Below are 18,021 nucleotides of genomic sequence, written 5' to 3' on the forward strand. Positions count from 1 at the left end.
TGTAATTAGTTGTATCTATGTATAATACAACCTCCGTAGTGCTATTCAAAACACACGGTTTATTCAAATATCTCTCACTCTCTTATATTTCAATAATAATCATCCGTTTTAATACTCTCAATATCAATTTTTATTAGTTTGGTTTGATTTTTAAACTGAATCAAATATAACCAATTTTTTAAAATTTATTTTAATGTAAATTGTCAATCTTTTGTGATCCGCTTGCACTCATAGTTATACACAAAAATGAAGTAGTCGAATCACGTCTTCATGGCTCCCAATTTTATCCAAACACAACCAACTTTGATATGAATATAGTATTTAATTTTTCCAACATGTACCAACCACACTATTTATTATGTGACAAAATTAAGATGGTTTAATTAGTAAAACACCTTTTTGGTCTTGTTTTTGTTGCTCACAACATTCTTTTCATTCTTTTGGATAGAAATAAATAGGCACCTACCCTTTTTGTCAAATATTGTGGGCTGAAATTTTCTCTCTATTCCTTTTATGTTTTTTAATAGTATAATAAGAAACCGGCATAGATTTTGACTCTATCCTGTGTGTTTCATGATTTAAGTGACAAAATTCGAGTTTGAATAATTAAGTTTTACAAAATTAATTTTTTGTTGAAAGTTAAATGTAAAGTGATATACATTTTTTTCTCAAATTTATATTAATAACTAAAGATAAAATTATGTCCAAGAAGTGTGGTAATAATTTGACTTTATAATCTCATAGCTCGAATTTTATCGGAAAGAATTATAAAAATAGTTATTACTAATAATATTGTTAACAATCATAATTTTCCATTCTTCAAATATTTTTTTGAAATTAGAATTGAAACCATACATTTTACCTATAATTTTTCTCCTTATTTTTTAAGAATTCAATTAGCATGTAAGATTAGTATTAAATAAATAAATCAATTTTTCATAAATTAGTATTTTTTGTTTATATATATTCTTGTATTTTGAAAATATATTTATAATTAAAAAGAATATACAATGTAAATTTTTTACAAGGTCAATCAATAAATAATGTGTATATTTTTAAATTATGCTTTTAATGTTAAAATACTGACGTGATATAATTGAATATTATATTCCTATTAAATGATAGTTTAAAACTATTTTATTTTGACAATACACTATTTTTAATCTTTTTATAATTATGATAAATTATGATTTCAATCCTTTTGTTTTACTCCATTAACATAAATAATCTTTAAATTTCAATTTCAAACAATTTTGCTTTTAAAATTGAGGATATTAATTTTTTTAATGACACATAACTTTTATATATATATATATATATATATATATATATATATATATATATATATATATATATATATATATATATTATCTTTTAAGAATCACAATAATTTTTCTTTTATCTCTTTCTCACTTTTCATATTGAAGATTGATATATCCATCTTAAATGATATGTATCTTATATATTTTGCTTTCAAAATTTTACACAGGTTTTTATATAATGATTTCTCATGTTTTACTTGTGAAACATAAAGTTATCAATTTTAAGTATAAAAATGTTATAAGAAAATCAAAATTATTTAAATTTAAAATGAGGACTATTTTCGTAAATATGATAAAATAAAAAAATCAAAACTATAATTTAAATTTATAATAATAATATCTGTGATATATGAGGATAAAATGTACTAATAGATTGAATTTAAAATTTATCAAAAAAATATTTTCTGGAAGAAAAAAACACAATGTTTACAAATAAACATGTTATGTTTTTGTTTAAAATAAAATGACGATATTAACTTAAACATTATGAGATAAAATTTAAAATACAAAATATTTTATATCTTGTTGATCACATTTTATAAGAATAAGTATTTTTACAGATTGAATTTTTTATAAAAAAAAATAATTTTCTAGTTACAAAAAATATTAATAAAAATTATTGAATAATAAATTAATTAAAAATATAAAAATAAACATCCACTTCTTAAGAAAATATAAATAAATTTGACATAGATTAAAATTTTTAAAAAAATGCCTCAAAGAAATACAATGTCAGTTAATCTTAAAAATAAATTAAATATGATTTTATCACAAATAAAATTTATCATTTACATATGATATATCTAATTTTTTTCATATATATTAATTTTGTGATGCCAATGTGGTTGAGGAGATATGATAGTCTTTTACTTCCCCATTTCCTCATCTTTGAAAATGTGTTGCCAATGTAGTAAATAAAATAGGATATTCCCTCACTTCCCCATTTTTCTCATTTTTGAAAATGTCTTTATAATCACTTTTGTATTATGTGGTGGATTAAGAATTATATAACATAGTGCTACAAAAAGGCACCATTCAAAATCTCTCTACATGATATGACATGTCCCTCATCACTTTTTTGGTACTACAAATATAGTCCCACCCCTCACTTCTACCACATGTAATTCCATTGCCTCTTCTTCATTTCCTTTCTCTTCATCCAACACAAACATCTAACCTTAAAAACATCTTACTTTTCTTAAATCTCACAAAAACAGAGTACTCTGTTTTTCCTCTGTTTTCCTACCAAATGGCTACAATAGTTTGCCACGGTTTACCTTCAAGTCTAGATTCTCACCTTGTTGAATCAAGAATACATAATCTTCGTTTATCTTCTCCAAAACCACTCACAAATCAACCAATTGATTTACCTTCCAAGACATGTTTTTTGGAATCAAACACTAAATCCAATGAAGATAGTTGGAGTTCAATTCAATCACTTTCCAAATCCAATGCTTCTCAAGAATCCACCTATGTTCATCCCAATGTGAAACTTCCATGGCAGAAACTTAGCTCCAAGAGTTTAGAGCTTTGCACTGAGAATCTAGGAAATGAAACAGGTGCTGATATTTTAGAGAGCAGCATTGACTTTTTCTCTTTAACAAGTTCACCTTGTGATAAATTGGATACAAAAGAGCAAAAGAAAAATTCATGTAAAAATTTGGGAGGTGAGAAAGTGAGAACCAAGGATTTTCCACCACCTTTGAAGAGTATGAGAGGCTTAGAGTCTCTAAGAGTGAAACCACATAGAGAAAATGGAAGGTTAGTTATTGAGCTAACAAAAGTTCCATCAAGTGTTTCTTGCTTTCAAGCCGAGAGAAGTAACGGTCGTCTTCGTCTTTCTTTTTGGAATGGCGTGGACGAAGAGGACGAAGATGACGGAGAAGAAGAAAAAGAAGATAACACAAATGAAGTAGAAGAATGTATTATTGATAATGAGAACGAAATGAATGAAGTAGAAGAATGTATTACCGATAACAAGGAATCAAATGAAGTAGAAGAATGTATTATTGATAAAGAAAATGAGGATAGAGACATCTATGAAGTTCAGACTCCGACACAGACACGTGAATCGAGAATGGAAAAAGAAAATGAGGATAGAGACATCTATAAAGTTCAGACTCCGACACAGACACGTGAATCGAGAATGGAAAAATACGAGAGGGAAAGTAGGAGAAGAAGTTGCAAAGAAATTGGTAAACATGAAAACAATGAAATGTTGATAAATTGGGGTGAACCTCTTTGGCTTGCATTGGTGACTTCATGAAACTCTCATTTAGATTGGATCTATGTTTCTATGTAGTAATGATGTAAAAGATTTTTTTTTAGAATTTTTAAGTTTGTTCTTTTTTTGGAATATTCCTTTTGGCTACCTGTTTTCATTTTCTGCGACTAATGAAATCCATTGTCTGTGTTTCATTTCAAAATTCTAGTATCTTTATTTCTTAAAAATGGATATGGTTGATAGTTACTTAATGTGGTTATTTTTTCTCAGTTTTTTGGATACACCCAACTAACTTCAAATATGATGAACAAAAAAAAATACAGGTTGGAATGAGTTATAATCAATCCTAACTCTGTTATAAATTTGATCGGTTGATCGGACCGTTTTAAAAACTTGTCTATCATTAAATCCAAACAAATTTATAATAATATGTGTCACATTTGTATAAAATTTATTTAAAACGGATTGCGGTTTCCCACTTCTAGAATTTATGATCGTATATTTTATTGTGTTGTATAACTCTTAAAGTTATTTTAATTTTTTTTTGTTTGAGATAATATATAAAAGAAAAATATATCATAAAAAGGAGAGGAGAATTATACCAAAACCCTGTCAAGACCGAACAAACTTAAAAAAGGGCAAACCAAACTCATTCTTTACAAAATCAACCCTAATACGCAAAGTGATAAAGGAAAATGAGAAGTATTAGTCAAGGATAAAGTTAAATTAGCAAGGGTATTTGCACACCTATTTCTTTCTCTAAAAATATGAGACACAACAAAATTTCACTTAAAAACTAAATTAATACAGTTAATCCATCTAATCCCAATTGACCAAGGCACACAATATGGAGGAGTGAAAGCTTTAACCACCGCCGTTGAGTTCGTTTCCAACCAAACAACATTGTGTCAATTCTTCTCATTAGCAAATTCAATTGCTAGCATAGCAGCCGAGAATTCGACAGTGAGAGAATTGGAGACACCTAAATAAGAGGCATAAACACCCAAAAAAGAACCACCATGATCTCGGGCAATGCCCCCACAAGCCAAAATATCCAAAGGGGAAGTGGAAGCACCATTACAATCCAGCTTTATCCATCCCCTTGGGGGGGGGGGGGATGTCAGAGGACCTCCACAATATTAGGAGCACACTGGGGCCGGATAGAAACCTTAATCGCTTAAGAATCCCAAAGTCATGCAAACAGAGATGAAAGTCAACTGAAATGGCATTACCCGTAGTGGAAACCGCTGCCATAATAAAAGAGATTGAAGAAGAAATAGAAGTGAAAGTGTCATTAAATCTAATAAAGTTTTGAGCCTCCCAAATCGAATTGAGAATGAAGATGGTGGAAACTCTAGAAATAATCTTGCCATGATCTGCACCCTTCATACCAAAGAGCCTCCAAATATCTGGCCAATCAATAATAACAAAATTAAGACCGTGCATGTTCTTCAGCCAATTACAAAGCATAGAAACATACGAACAATTAAAGAACAAATGGGATTTTGTTTCCTCCACCAAACCACGGAGATCACACCTAGAAGGGAGACAAAAACATTTTCTTTTCCATTGGTTATATGTTGGTAACTTATGATGAATAAGCCTCCACACCATAAAAGACTTAGACGACAAGATCGACTTGTTCCATATCCATCTCCTATACTCCTTAAGAGTGTCTATATTCCTTTTAAAATCATAAGCAGCCTTAAGAGGTAAATCGCAATTAGAAGTAAATTTACAACATCTCTTATCCGGACGAAGATCAAACAGAAAATGACAATTTCTAATGCGCACCTGAAGAGAAAGGGGAATGTTGGTGGAAGACTTGGAAAAGCCCCATAAACCATTCACAAAAATGATGTTGATCGAGTGATCAACAATGGAGGTCGGGGCATCAACATCTAAACATAACAGAGAGCCATACCTATCATCAAATCATAAACTAGTTGATTCACCATTCCCAAGACACCAAGAAGAGTTATCGAGAATGTTGTGAAACTCAAAATTAGCGTTGGACCAAACAGAGGAAAAAATATGACGAGTGATGGATTTGTTTTTGCGCATAATTCTACACTGAAGAAGAGCAGCCCATCAGTCTTTGGAATTAATAATATCCCAAGCCAGCTTCAAGTTAGTTGTTTCATTCAGCTTGTAGATAGATCTCAGCCAAAGGCTGCCTTCAGCAATAGGCTTGCACATATTATTTTATGCCATTGTAACCGTTTTAGATTTAGAGGTTACTCCACTCCAAATAAATATCATCACAACCCTCTCAATATCACCGATAAGAGATAAAGGCCAAACATATAATATCATATTGTAAGTAAGCATCCAAACAATGGTGGAATTAACCAACTCCACCCTTCCAACGAAAGAAAGTAGTGAACCTTTCCACGAAGCCAGCTTATTGATCATTCTATCAGCAATCGGTTTCAAGAAAGTCCTCTTAGGTTTACCCTTGAAAATAGGAACACCAAGATAGATGAAAGGAAGATAACCTTTTTGGGACCCGGATAAATCAACAAGGATATTAAGAAGGGATGACGACATCGCACCACCGTAGATGAAAGATTTGCCACAACTAACCACTTGCCCAAAAATAGCAACATACTCTTTGAAAATGGTAATGGGATTTTTGATGTTGGAAATTTTACCTTTGCAGAAAAAAAGAATGTCATCGGCGTAAAGAATATAAGAAGGAACCTTGAAATTCTTCGGCCCAACAATAGGATCCAACTTGCAAGAGGAAACTAACTGAAGAATTTTTCTGCTCAAAACTTCTTCCGCGAGACAAAACAGCAGCGAAAAGCCGATCACCTTACTGTACACCCCGAGTGCAGTTGAAGAAACCACGTAAAGCTCCATTAATATTAATGGACAAAAAAGTCGAGTGCAGAATGTTACTAATCCATGAGCAAATTTTGGTATTAAAATCGAACTTGTGTAGGACTGTCAAAAGGAAGTCCCAACTGAGAGTATCGAAAGCTTTCCTAATATCCACCTTAAGAGCCAAGTTACCACACCAAGCTTTGGAATCCAATAAATTAACAGCTTCTGAGGCTAAATCAATACAATCATGAATAATTTTGTCCTGAATAAAGCCATGCTGCTCCTTAGAAACCAAGAACAACATTAGGACAACAAGCCTGTCCGCGATGATCTTTGTTATCAGCTTGAACTTAAAGTTTGATATAGCAATTAAATAAAATGGTCAAATATAAGAAAAACACATTTTTATTTTCATTTATTTTCGACACTTTTAGTTTTTTTAACAGAAATGCAAAAACTTATCATGCATAATAATATTGTATCTTTTAAGACAATAATTTTAAATAAAAAAAAGATTTTACTATTAAAAAAGATAACAATGCAGTTTGTTGTCTGTTCAATCTATTAAATAATTAAATAAATAAGTTGAGTTTTAAAACTTTCATAAACTTAAACACTCTCTTCTCAACCAGAAACAATTTGCCGCCACCACTTCCTCTCCTAAAATGTAAAATTTCAACTTCATCATGTAGCTAAGCTAGTGGTGGTGCGATGAGGTCCTTCCTCTAACATCATTATTTTACCTTTGAGGTTATCCTTTTCAGATAGTCGATGTTAGGTGGTTGCTCTGGAGGGTTTCAACGATGGTTGATCTTGTTGTTTTACTCGATCCAGATAGACCAGAATCTGATTTCTTCAGATTTGGAGTTGTGTTGATTTTTCCTTTTCAGCTATTTTCTTTTTCCGATTGAGTCATCACCGAATTTTGGTTTGCGGGTGTAGGAAGTATTCGCTGACGATGATTGCATGATGCAACTCGATTGAAGTTGTGCATCCCCTTCTCAGGCGTCGATTTTTGCTGCAACTAAGCCTCATCTTATCTGATCCGTGGGTGTTGACTTTTTTTATTCTTGAATCTCTGTTTGCTTCCCAATTTGTGGAGATTAACAGGTTTCAAGATATTTTTTGTCTCCATTGCGTCAAAGAATTTGTTGTTGTTCAATTTGGCAGTGGTTCGTGGATTCTTACTCTGGTTCGAGTCTATTACATCCACGATATTAAAATCCACTTTAGTAGATTGAGATTAATATTTTACTATTTAACCAGAAATGGTCGTGATTGCTTACCGTGGTTTGTGCCTAAGTTGTTGGTTAATGAATTTGTTATCGTGTTGGCAATCAAGTTCATTCATTGTTCTCATAATCTGAGTTTAGTGGCGGTCAACTTATATTTCATATTTTTTTGCAATTTGATTTCACACCATAAGTGATTCGTTAAATTGTACACGTGATGTATGAATTTTTGTGTTTAATTCAAATTACTTTAATTTTTTGTTTCATTGGATCAGACTATATGCCCCTAATCTTTTGTACTGTTATCTTTTTTATTTTAATAAATTTCAAATTATCTAATATATATATATATATATATATATATATATATATATATATATATATATATATATATATATATATATATATATATAAATTTATCTTTTTTTATGTATTTTAGTTTTCTCGTCTTTTTCTTTTATGAGTTGATAGTTTTTATTTTTATTTTACTTTCATATACCATTATGCATAGGATTTTAGATAGAATATTACGATAGAATTTGATCACGAAATTAACTATTATTCATTGTTGTGCATCTTTTGTAACTTGCTTTTTCTTTGCAATTTATAAATTAGCCATCAATTTAGGTTCTTAAATTTTAAGTGTCTAGTAATCTGAGACTTCAAATATAAATATACAAAGTTGTTTAATCTATTTTTAGAGTTTAATTATAGATCGTAAACTAATTAATCAATCTATTTCAAACAATTGATAAGTTTTTTCAAAAGAATTTCGTATAACAACAATAGATTTGTCTAAATAATAAGTGACTTGGGTATCTTAAACAAGTGATCATGTTCGACCTTTAGTACTAGCGTAAAGAGTAAATTCGATTGAGATGGAAGAACCCGTCTGAAGTGCTTTATAGGTTCTCCAGAAAAGTTCATATTGGAATAATCTTGTATTTTTTGAGAGTGAGGAAATAAAGAGAATAAGTTGATTCTAAGGAAATATTGTTATGAACTTTATTGACAGAGAAGATAATTATTCTTTAAAACCCAATAGCATGTATATATACATGTTTACGAGCCTTGGCTAGTGTATGTTAAATTCATTAACTAACTACCTCTTGCACTATAATGTACTTAACTTATGCTACAAGAAATAACTATAATATGAATTACACATTCTCAACACTTCACCTAACTCATGTTTTCTAAACTTCTCATTCCAATAAGTTCATTTAGCTCATCAAGCCTTGCCTTCTTCAATGGTTTTGTGAGTATACCGACTAGTTGCACTTCTGATATGCAACACTTAAGCTCGAGCTTTCATTTATTCATTTGATCTCTAAGGAAGTGATACCTCATCTCTATGTGCTCCCTTCTTCTGTAACTCATATGATGATTGGCTAAGTTTATAGCTGATTTGTTGTCTACAAACAACTTTATCTTCTCATGTTCCACGACCTTAAGTTTCTCTAGAAGCATTTGTATCCATACATCTTGACATGTTGCATATGAAACTGCTACATATTTAGCTTCATAAGATGATAACGCTTTTATTCCCGGCTTTCTTGAACTCCGAGAAATTAGAGCACATCCAATCATGAATAAGCAACTTACAATACTCTTCTTATCATCTTGATCTCCACTGAATCTGAATTAGTGTAGACATGCATCAATGCATTCATGCTGGTGTTCTCCTACCTTGGCATTAACACACCATGATCAATTGTGCCTTTGATGTACCTCGGTACTCTCTTGGCTACATTTATGTGACATTCTCTAGGTTTCTCTATGAGCATGCTTATCAGCCCAACACTGTGACAAATATCAGGTATGGTGTGGCACATATATATCAAGGATCCAACGATTTGCTTGTAGGATGTTGCATTTACAAGCTCATAAGTTGCATCCTTTCTTAACTTTACTTTTGTATCCAATGGTGAGACTGTTGAATTACTCTTGCTCATCTTGAACATTTTCAAAATGTCATGTGTATACTTATTTTTGTGTAAGAACACTCATTTGCTTGTGTATTTTAACTCCATTCCTAGGAAATATAAAAGTTACCTAGATCAGAAATTTCATGTTCTTGCATCATGCTTAGCTTGAATTTCATGATTTCATATTCATTTGATCTAGTGATTAGCATGTCATCTACATATAGACATAAGATGATTTGACTGAGCCTGCTTGAACCATTAACATACACACCATGCTCAGAAGTGCATTTTGTGAATCATGTCTTGATCATATAACCATATATCATTTTACTCCAATCTCTTAGAGCTTGTTTCGAACCATACAAGGCCTTCACAATTTGTACACTTTCAGTTCCTAACCTTTCATCTCAAAACCAAGTGGTTGGCTAACATAGACCTCTTCATCCAATGGTCCATTCAAAAATGTTGATTTTACATCTAACTGGTGAATATTATATCCTTTGTATGTTGTTGTAGCCATAATAGTTATGATGCTTTTTAATCTTGCAACAAATGCATATACTTCATTAAAGTAAATACCAAGTTTTTGCAGGAAGCCTCTTGTCACTAGTCTGGCCTTGCATTTAGAAATCTCACCATTTGGTCTAAGTTTCAACTTATAGACCCAGTTCACATCAATTATTTTCTTGTTTATTCTTTCCATGAGCTCCCATGTCTTATTTCTTTCAATTTATTGAAGTTCTTCTTCCATAAGTGCCAACCAATTTAAATCATTCATGACTTGATTTAAATCAATTGGTTCTAACTCAAGCATCATTGCCTCTTCTATTTAGTCACCTTCTGCATCAATTGCTTGGTATGGAAATCTTTCATAATCCGTTAGTCTTACTTGGTTCAGTTCTTGTTCTAGACTTTCTTACATTTTGTTATTATGTTCCTTCATTTTGAGTAGCTATTTTTTCACTTGTTTGATCATTTTCAAGTACAATTTTGACAATATCTTGATCATGTTAGGTTGACCTCTGAGTCCAATTCTAGCTTTTGCCCTCATCTACTTGAACATCTCTTATGATCATAAGTTTATCCTCACTTGGTGAACACAATTTGTAAGCACCAGTTGAGTGATAACATATGAAGACCATAGCTTGACATATATCATCTAACTTTCTCCTCAATTGTTCAAGTACACACTTGAAGCACATTGATCCAAACACCTTGAAAAAACCAACATTTAGCTTCAACCATGTCTAGGCCTCATAAGGTGTTTTGTGCAACATCTTCTTTATTGGATATCTCTTAATGATATTCACAGTTGTTGAAACTGCTTCACTCCAAAATCTCTTTGGCATATTCTTAGCTTTCAACATGCTCCTGGCCATATTCAATACACTTCTATTTTTTCTTTATGTTATTCCATTGTGTTGTGGTGTGTAGGGTGTTATGATATCATGTTGTATTGCGTATTTCCTAAAAGTGTATTCACCTCCTCATCAGTTCTCAATTTCTTAATATTGCTTCCACTTTGAATTTTAACTAGCAATTTAAATCTTTTGAACTAGGTGAATACATCACTCTTTATCTCAATCAGATAAATCGGCATGTGTCTTGTGAGATCATTTATAAAAGTTAGGAAATATAAGTTACCTCTATTCGATCTTCCTTCTAATGGTCCACACACATCAGAATGAACAATATCTAATTTTTGCTTTGACTTCATAGACAAGTCATATTTGAATGGTTTCCTTGCTTGTCTGGCTTTGCAACATTCTTCACATATCTGACTTGGCTCTTTTATCTGAGGTAGACCACACACCATCTTATTCGTGCTAAGCTGGCTTAGACTTCTAAAGTTCAATTGTACATACATGTGATGCTAGTTTTCTTGAGCAGTGGAAGTCTCTTGCTAGTTTGTTTGAGCAGTGGAAGCCATTTGCCTGTATGCTTGAGTCGAAGTCTCTTGCTGGATTGCTTGAGCATAAGTCTCTTTCTAGTGTGATTGAGCCGTTTAAGTCTCTTGCTAGTTTTCGCCAGCAAAGTGTAATCAGTTTGATTATAGTGAAAATTTCTTGTTAGACAAGGGGATTGGACTACTCTCAATTTAGGAAAGGGACCAGGTTAACTCTGTGTGTTGTTTTGTTTCTTACTTCTGAAAATTATTCATTCCGCTGCTATTAACTCTGAGATCAGATTCTGAACTTGTTCAGATATGAAGTTAGTTTTTCAGAAATGAAAAAGAATTAACATACACAATTTAACCCCACCCCCCTCTTGTGTATTTTTCTCCCCTTCAATGCTCTTGTATTAGAGTGTTGTGAGATGTAATTAAATATTTATTTTAGAGAGTGTGAGTGTACGGGGGATCTGTGTTAGTTAAGAATATATTATGTGTTGTAATAATTTTCACATAGTATTATTCTCTGATTGTCTATTGACAACGACCATGATTTTTTTCTTCTGATTTTTAAATTTTCACGTTATATTCTTATGTTGTGATTGTGTTACTTTTTTTCTCTAAACTTTATTTATTTTTCTCCTATTGAATATCGACAAACAAAAAACTCTAAAATATCAAAAGGAATTCCATAATTCTTTTATAAATAAAAATAATTTGAATGATTACATAGGAGAGACATTTTAGACAATGTGTTTGGTCCTAATGAGAATAAGTTGAGTTAAAACATCAAAAGAATGATACTACTAGTAAATCTCTACCGACAACATATATAGTAATCAATTTTACGAATCAATTACTTTTATATATATCCAACATTAAAATTATTTCTTAATTAACATAAAACCAACCACAAACACTTGAACTCAATATTAATTTATACAAGTTCCACTAAATTTTTGTGCTACCTAAACGATTTATTGAAATTCATTTAAATTTAAATAAATACAAGAACATGTATTCAAAGGAGCGTGTATGTAACCAAAAGCAAATCTCCACCCAACAAGTGAAAAATGTGTTACTTATTTCAAAGCTTTAGTTCAAATAATTTGAATTCTACAATCTATACAAGTACTGAAATCAAATCTATTTATCTTAACTTCATAAAAAGTGCATTGGCGTAACATGTATATATGTTTTCTCTATACCTAGATTTTAACCTTTTTGAGATAACATAACATGAAGCAACTTAGAACTGTACTTATTGAAAGGATCCAAAAATATATATCTATCTAGTTTCGTACGAATTAGGGGACCAAGATATCCATGAGTCTGAAACAAAATCGAAAATTGAATCCTGTCTTTATTGTGTATTTGATCCACTATCTTTGAAAGAGATTTGTGAATGAGTGTGTGTGTGGTGTTCTTGTAAAAGTGGGTAGCAATATCATATGCTTCCATAATTTCATTGACAACTCATCTTGTAACCCTATTTTCAAATTCAAACGTTGACTTGTTATGGACATCGAATCACATAATTGGCGGAGTATAATTGATGTAAGCAATTAAAAAAATCATAAAAAGAAAATGAAAAGAAGATATAAAAAAATCATAAGAAGAAAATGAAGAAAAAAACATGATTCCTCCTTTTGCTATACAAAAGTTTTCATCTAAGAGCATTCACATTTAAAGAATCTATATGGTTTCTTTAAATCAATCCCACTGTTTTTATTTATTTATTTCATACTTCTTATTTATTTAAATAATTCATTTACATTTTAAAAATATCCATATAATCTATCATAAACTTTTAAATGGATTCCATTAAAACAACTTTATATCTCCCAATTTAATTATAGATATATTTTTATCAAATTAAAATATGGAAAGAAACATTCTCTAATATAAGAACAATCCTGCATCAATTATCCATAAAGCACTGTCACAACAATATTGATAACGGTGAAGGAACGACATAAAGTAACAGGTATTTATGTTCTAAGGAGAAGAAATGAGACGGTGAATGACTGCAATATCCAAGAAATAGCTCAGACGTCCCAAATTTTTCATAGAAAATTCGGAATTGAGAAGTGAAATGATAAATTATCGCAAAGTATCCGAAGAGAAGATATAGTCAGGATAATATCATAAACATAAAGTATCATGTATGATGTGAGTATCTTTTTTGTAGATGAAAAGGGAGTGGTCACACTTGCTTTGAGAAAAACCAATAGATAAAATATAGTCAGAAAATCGTTTGTACTAAACTCGAGGAGCTTGTTTGAGCCCATATAGTGATTTGCCTAAAAAACATACATGATAAGGATTTGTTGAATCCTTAAATCCTAATGGTTGATAGATGTTGACGGTTTCTTTGAGCTCGCAATGTGGAAAGACATTTTTGACATCCAACTAACGAATTTGCCAAGACTTAGAGAGAGCAATACTAGGAAATGTGCAAATAATAGCCAATTTGACAACTGGGCTAAAGGTTTCTCCACAATCAATGCCAACCTGTTGATCTGCACCATCACCTATAAGTCAGCCTTTATGCCTCTCAAAAGAACCGTCAAATATTTCTTTATGTCTAAAAATCTACATAAACCGAATAACATTAACATCAGGTGCTCATGGCACTAAATCCCACGTGTTATTTTTAATTAGAGCATTATATTTATCATCCATGGCTATTTTCCAATTTTAGTCTTTGTGTGCAGACACGAGGTTTCTAGGTATGGGGTTTGAGAACATGGGTGTGTAGGCCATAATATCTTTGCTTGAGTTCAAAAATACCATGTTGACTCCTAGTAACCGGTTTGGTGTCTGTTGGTAAAGAAGGTTGGAAAATGGGAAGAAAATATTGTTCGTTGGTTTGTTGAGGGTTTTATGGATTATTGAGGGATGAGAAAATATGTTTGGCATCTAAGGTTGGGTTAGGCCACGGTGTAGAAGAAGTTTAGGTGGGTGTCCGAGGTGATGGGCTTAGGTTTGGGAGTGTTGGTAGTTGGTTCAAGGCTAGTGGGGAGACCAATGGAGTATATGAGCTGGTTGGCTTGGATTTGAGTTGGATTGAGTTTGAGTTAAGAGGTGGTCTATGATGTAGTTGGTAAGTCTTTGTCTAGGAAGGTGCATGTAATGGGTTGTGGGGTATGCATCTTTGCATAAGGAAATGAGGTTTCGTAAAATATAACATGTCGACAAATGATAATTCTATTTGAAGATAAATCTATACATTTATATCCTCTATCATTTGAAGAAAGACTCATGGTGTAAAGTGATGTTGGAGTTTATGTATTATAGTGGACGGAAAAAAGGGATAACATAAACACCCAAAGACACGTAAGTGGAAATATGAGGGGTATTGTTTATCCAACATTTTAAGAGGTGACTCAAAATTGATAATTTTTCTAGGTAAGATACTCAAAAGATATGTTGCCATTTCTAAACCATGGTGCCAAAAAGACGGGGGTAATGATACACAAACTAATAATGTTTAAATAATATTGTTAATTGAACGTATTTTTCGTTCGAATTTACCATTTTGAGAAGATGTATAAGGGAAAGACAAAAGAAAATAGATTCCATTATTTTCACATATTTTTCAAATTTTACTATTGACATATTCACGACCATTATCACATTGAATACTTTTTATTTCCCATTGAAATTGTATGTTTATGCAAGCTCAGAGTTTTTGAAAACATGAATATACTTGAAATTTATGTGAGATGGAAGATATTCACAATTTTTTTGAATAGGTATCCAAAAAATAAAACATAGTATTTGTGACCTAACAAGCTTAAAACGAGAGATGTCCATACATCACTATGTAAAATATCAAATGACAACAAACTATAATTATGATAATTTAAAAATAGAAATTTAACATGTTTACCAAGAGGACAAGAGTGACAAAAACGAGAATGTAGCTTCCTAGGATTATTAAATTCAATCAATATATTTTGTCTAAGAGAATTAAAAACTTGTTCTCCCAGGTGACCTAAACGATCATGTCAAAGAGGAGATGGCAAAGCTGTAAAGGTTGACGTGGGCTCAACTTTATTTGCAGAGGCGGTGTTTGATGGTGATGGGTTACAAATCGCTTTGACACTTACATCTCATTATAGTTATCCCCGTCAGAAAATCCTTCACAGAAAAATCAAACGGGTCAAATTCAATTAAAAATTTATTATCTATAGTAATATTACAAACAAATACTAAATTTTTAATTAAGTTTGGGGAATGTAGTACATTTTTTAAGATAAGAGTATAATGGGGTGAGGATATGTGTGCAATACCAGGACCATAAATTAGAATAAAATGACCATTTCCTATGATTATTTTATTACTTTTCTCAATTTAAAATAAGACGAGAGATTACCTTGCGAGGAGGTCATGTGAGAAGTGCACCAGTATCCATATACCAAGGATGGTATGTCTGAGCAAGATTGAGGGTGTGAATAACACTTTCAATGTTATTTGGGTTAGATGTATTCACATTAAGAGTTATCTATGGTCTTGGCCCAAGAATTCCTCCTTGTTGGGCATAATTGTTGGATTGATTTAGATGGTAATATGGGTAAGAAGAAGTGAAATGTTCCAAGGATCCAACTGCTGTCACGGGGCCCATTATTCAACTATGAATGTTGTCAGCAGTCGTCGGTCCTGCCACCTCTCCCGAAGTTCCGACCATCACTATTGTTACAATTATTCTTCTTCCTATGACCGTGATAGTTGTTAGCTCTAGTAGTCCGGTGTTGTGTAATGTTTGTATGGTACGATGACGGGATGAAATAAGAGGTTGGTATGGTATTGTTGGCCACGAGCGCCACTGATTTGGATGAGGAGGAATCATGAGCATCCCTTTGAAGAATATTTGATTCTTCGAGTTATTATTTGGACTTTGCAGCGGCAAATTTTGGTAAAGGATCACGTTGTTGGATGTAAGCCACAAACCCAACATAAGTATCATGCCATATATCATTTTCAATACTAAACAAGTATTGGAGACCAGAGAATCGAAGTTTGCAAGTTTATCGGAGAGGAGTTTTAGACAATTATAGTAATCTTTGGAAGATGTAAAATCCTTCAAGTTGGTATTGCTAAATTGGTTTTTAAGTTAAACATGTTTGTTATCGTTGAACATGGAAGTGAAGCGGTCTCAACACAATTTGGATAAATCGTAAATCACAAGGATGAACTTGAGGATGTCTTATGAGACAGTTGCATACATGCATTACAACACGACAAAATCTATATAATTCCAAAGATCACAATATCTAGCTTTTGAGAGTGGCTCTTGCTTGGATTGCTTGTTTATTACAGGGATGAATGATATAATCGATCATATTATGGGGTCTTGCATGGATTCCAAAGATTACCATAATACTTTATCTTGAACCATGCTTCTATCCAAATTGTTTTCTTGAGATCTTTCTTAATAACGCTTTTATAGTCTTTCTAGGTCTTCCGGTTCATATATAGCTGTGTGACTTCTCTGCATCTAATTTACTCTCCTTACCATAGAATTTACAAGTCTTCTCTATATGCCCATACCACTTAAATCTTATTTTCCACCATCTTCTCTATTATAGGTGTTACCCTAACACACTCTCTAATATTTTCATTTTTAATCCTATTTTGTGTAGTCTTACCACACTTACAACACAACATTCTCATCTTTGTTTCACTAACTAGATTCTAGTATTGATTCTTAATCTCCCAATATTTTATCCCGTAAAACATCACATGTCTTATCGCAACTCAATAAGATTTTCCCTCCAGCTTAAGCGCTACCTGTGCGTCACATAAAACTCATGAAGCCCTCTTCCATTTCAACACCCAAATTGAATTCAATGGTTTAATTTAGGCGTGGCAAATAGGCATGCCTGCCATATTTAGACCCTCCCCACAAAAGTCTGCAAAAAATGGGGCATGGTAGAATACTTGAGGGTGAGGATCTAAAACATTGAACCGTTCTGCAAAAAAATGAAAGCGGGGAGGGTTTGCAGGCATTGCACCTCTAAAGGTTAAAAATTATAAAATTTTATGTTAATGCCCACGCTTGCAAAAGGAGGGCTAGGCGGGGTGAGCATATTAGAGTGTGTAAAACCTTGAACAGTCCCCAAAAAAATGTGAGGAAAGCAGACACTCTCGACGGGCGATACCTGTTTTTCCACCTCTAGTCTACATCCCTTTCTATTTCTCCATCATTCTGTATTACGGTCCCAAAACATTTAAACCATGATATGGTCTCCATTTTTCAGCTATAGATTATAAACGCATATATACATATACATACATACACACACACACACACACACACACACACACACACATATATATATATATATATATATATATATATATATATATATATATATATATATATATATATATATATATATATATATATATATATATATATATATATATATATATATATATATAAATCAAAGTTTTTTTAAATTACTTACTAAAAATATTGAGTATTTATCAAGTATTAATATTGAAGAATTATAGATGAAGGAGAATTATAGATGAAGGATGTGTTATAGTCCAATTCAGTTAGATGCTTAATTGAAGAGAGTTTAAA

General features: G+C 31.8%; 1 protein-coding gene across 1 annotated transcript; it reads left to right on the top strand.

Annotated features, from left to right (window-relative positions):
• The first annotated feature begins 2,428 nt into the window (after nucleotides 1–2,428).
• Nucleotides 2,429–3,746, top strand: LOC127076829 (protein FANTASTIC FOUR 3). Its single transcript, XM_051018620.1, has one exon. The coding sequence runs from the start codon at nucleotides 2,572–2,574 to the stop codon at nucleotides 3,586–3,588; it is 1,017 nt and encodes a 338-aa protein (XP_050874577.1). The 5' UTR covers nucleotides 2,429–2,571; the 3' UTR covers nucleotides 3,589–3,746.
• The last annotated feature ends 14,275 nt before the right edge of the window (nucleotides 3,747–18,021 follow it).

The sequence above is a fragment of the Lathyrus oleraceus genome, chromosome 4, assembly GCF_024323335.1.
Source record: "Lathyrus oleraceus cultivar Zhongwan6 chromosome 4, CAAS_Psat_ZW6_1.0, whole genome shotgun sequence".
Lineage (NCBI taxonomy): Eukaryota > Viridiplantae > Streptophyta > Magnoliopsida > Fabales > Fabaceae > Lathyrus > Lathyrus oleraceus.

What these genes read in the sequence shown, in the direction of transcription:
- LOC127076829 (XM_051018620.1), top strand. Translation starts at nt 2,572, where the DNA reads ATGGCTACAATAGTTTGCCACGGTTTACCTTCAAGTCTAGATTCTCAC.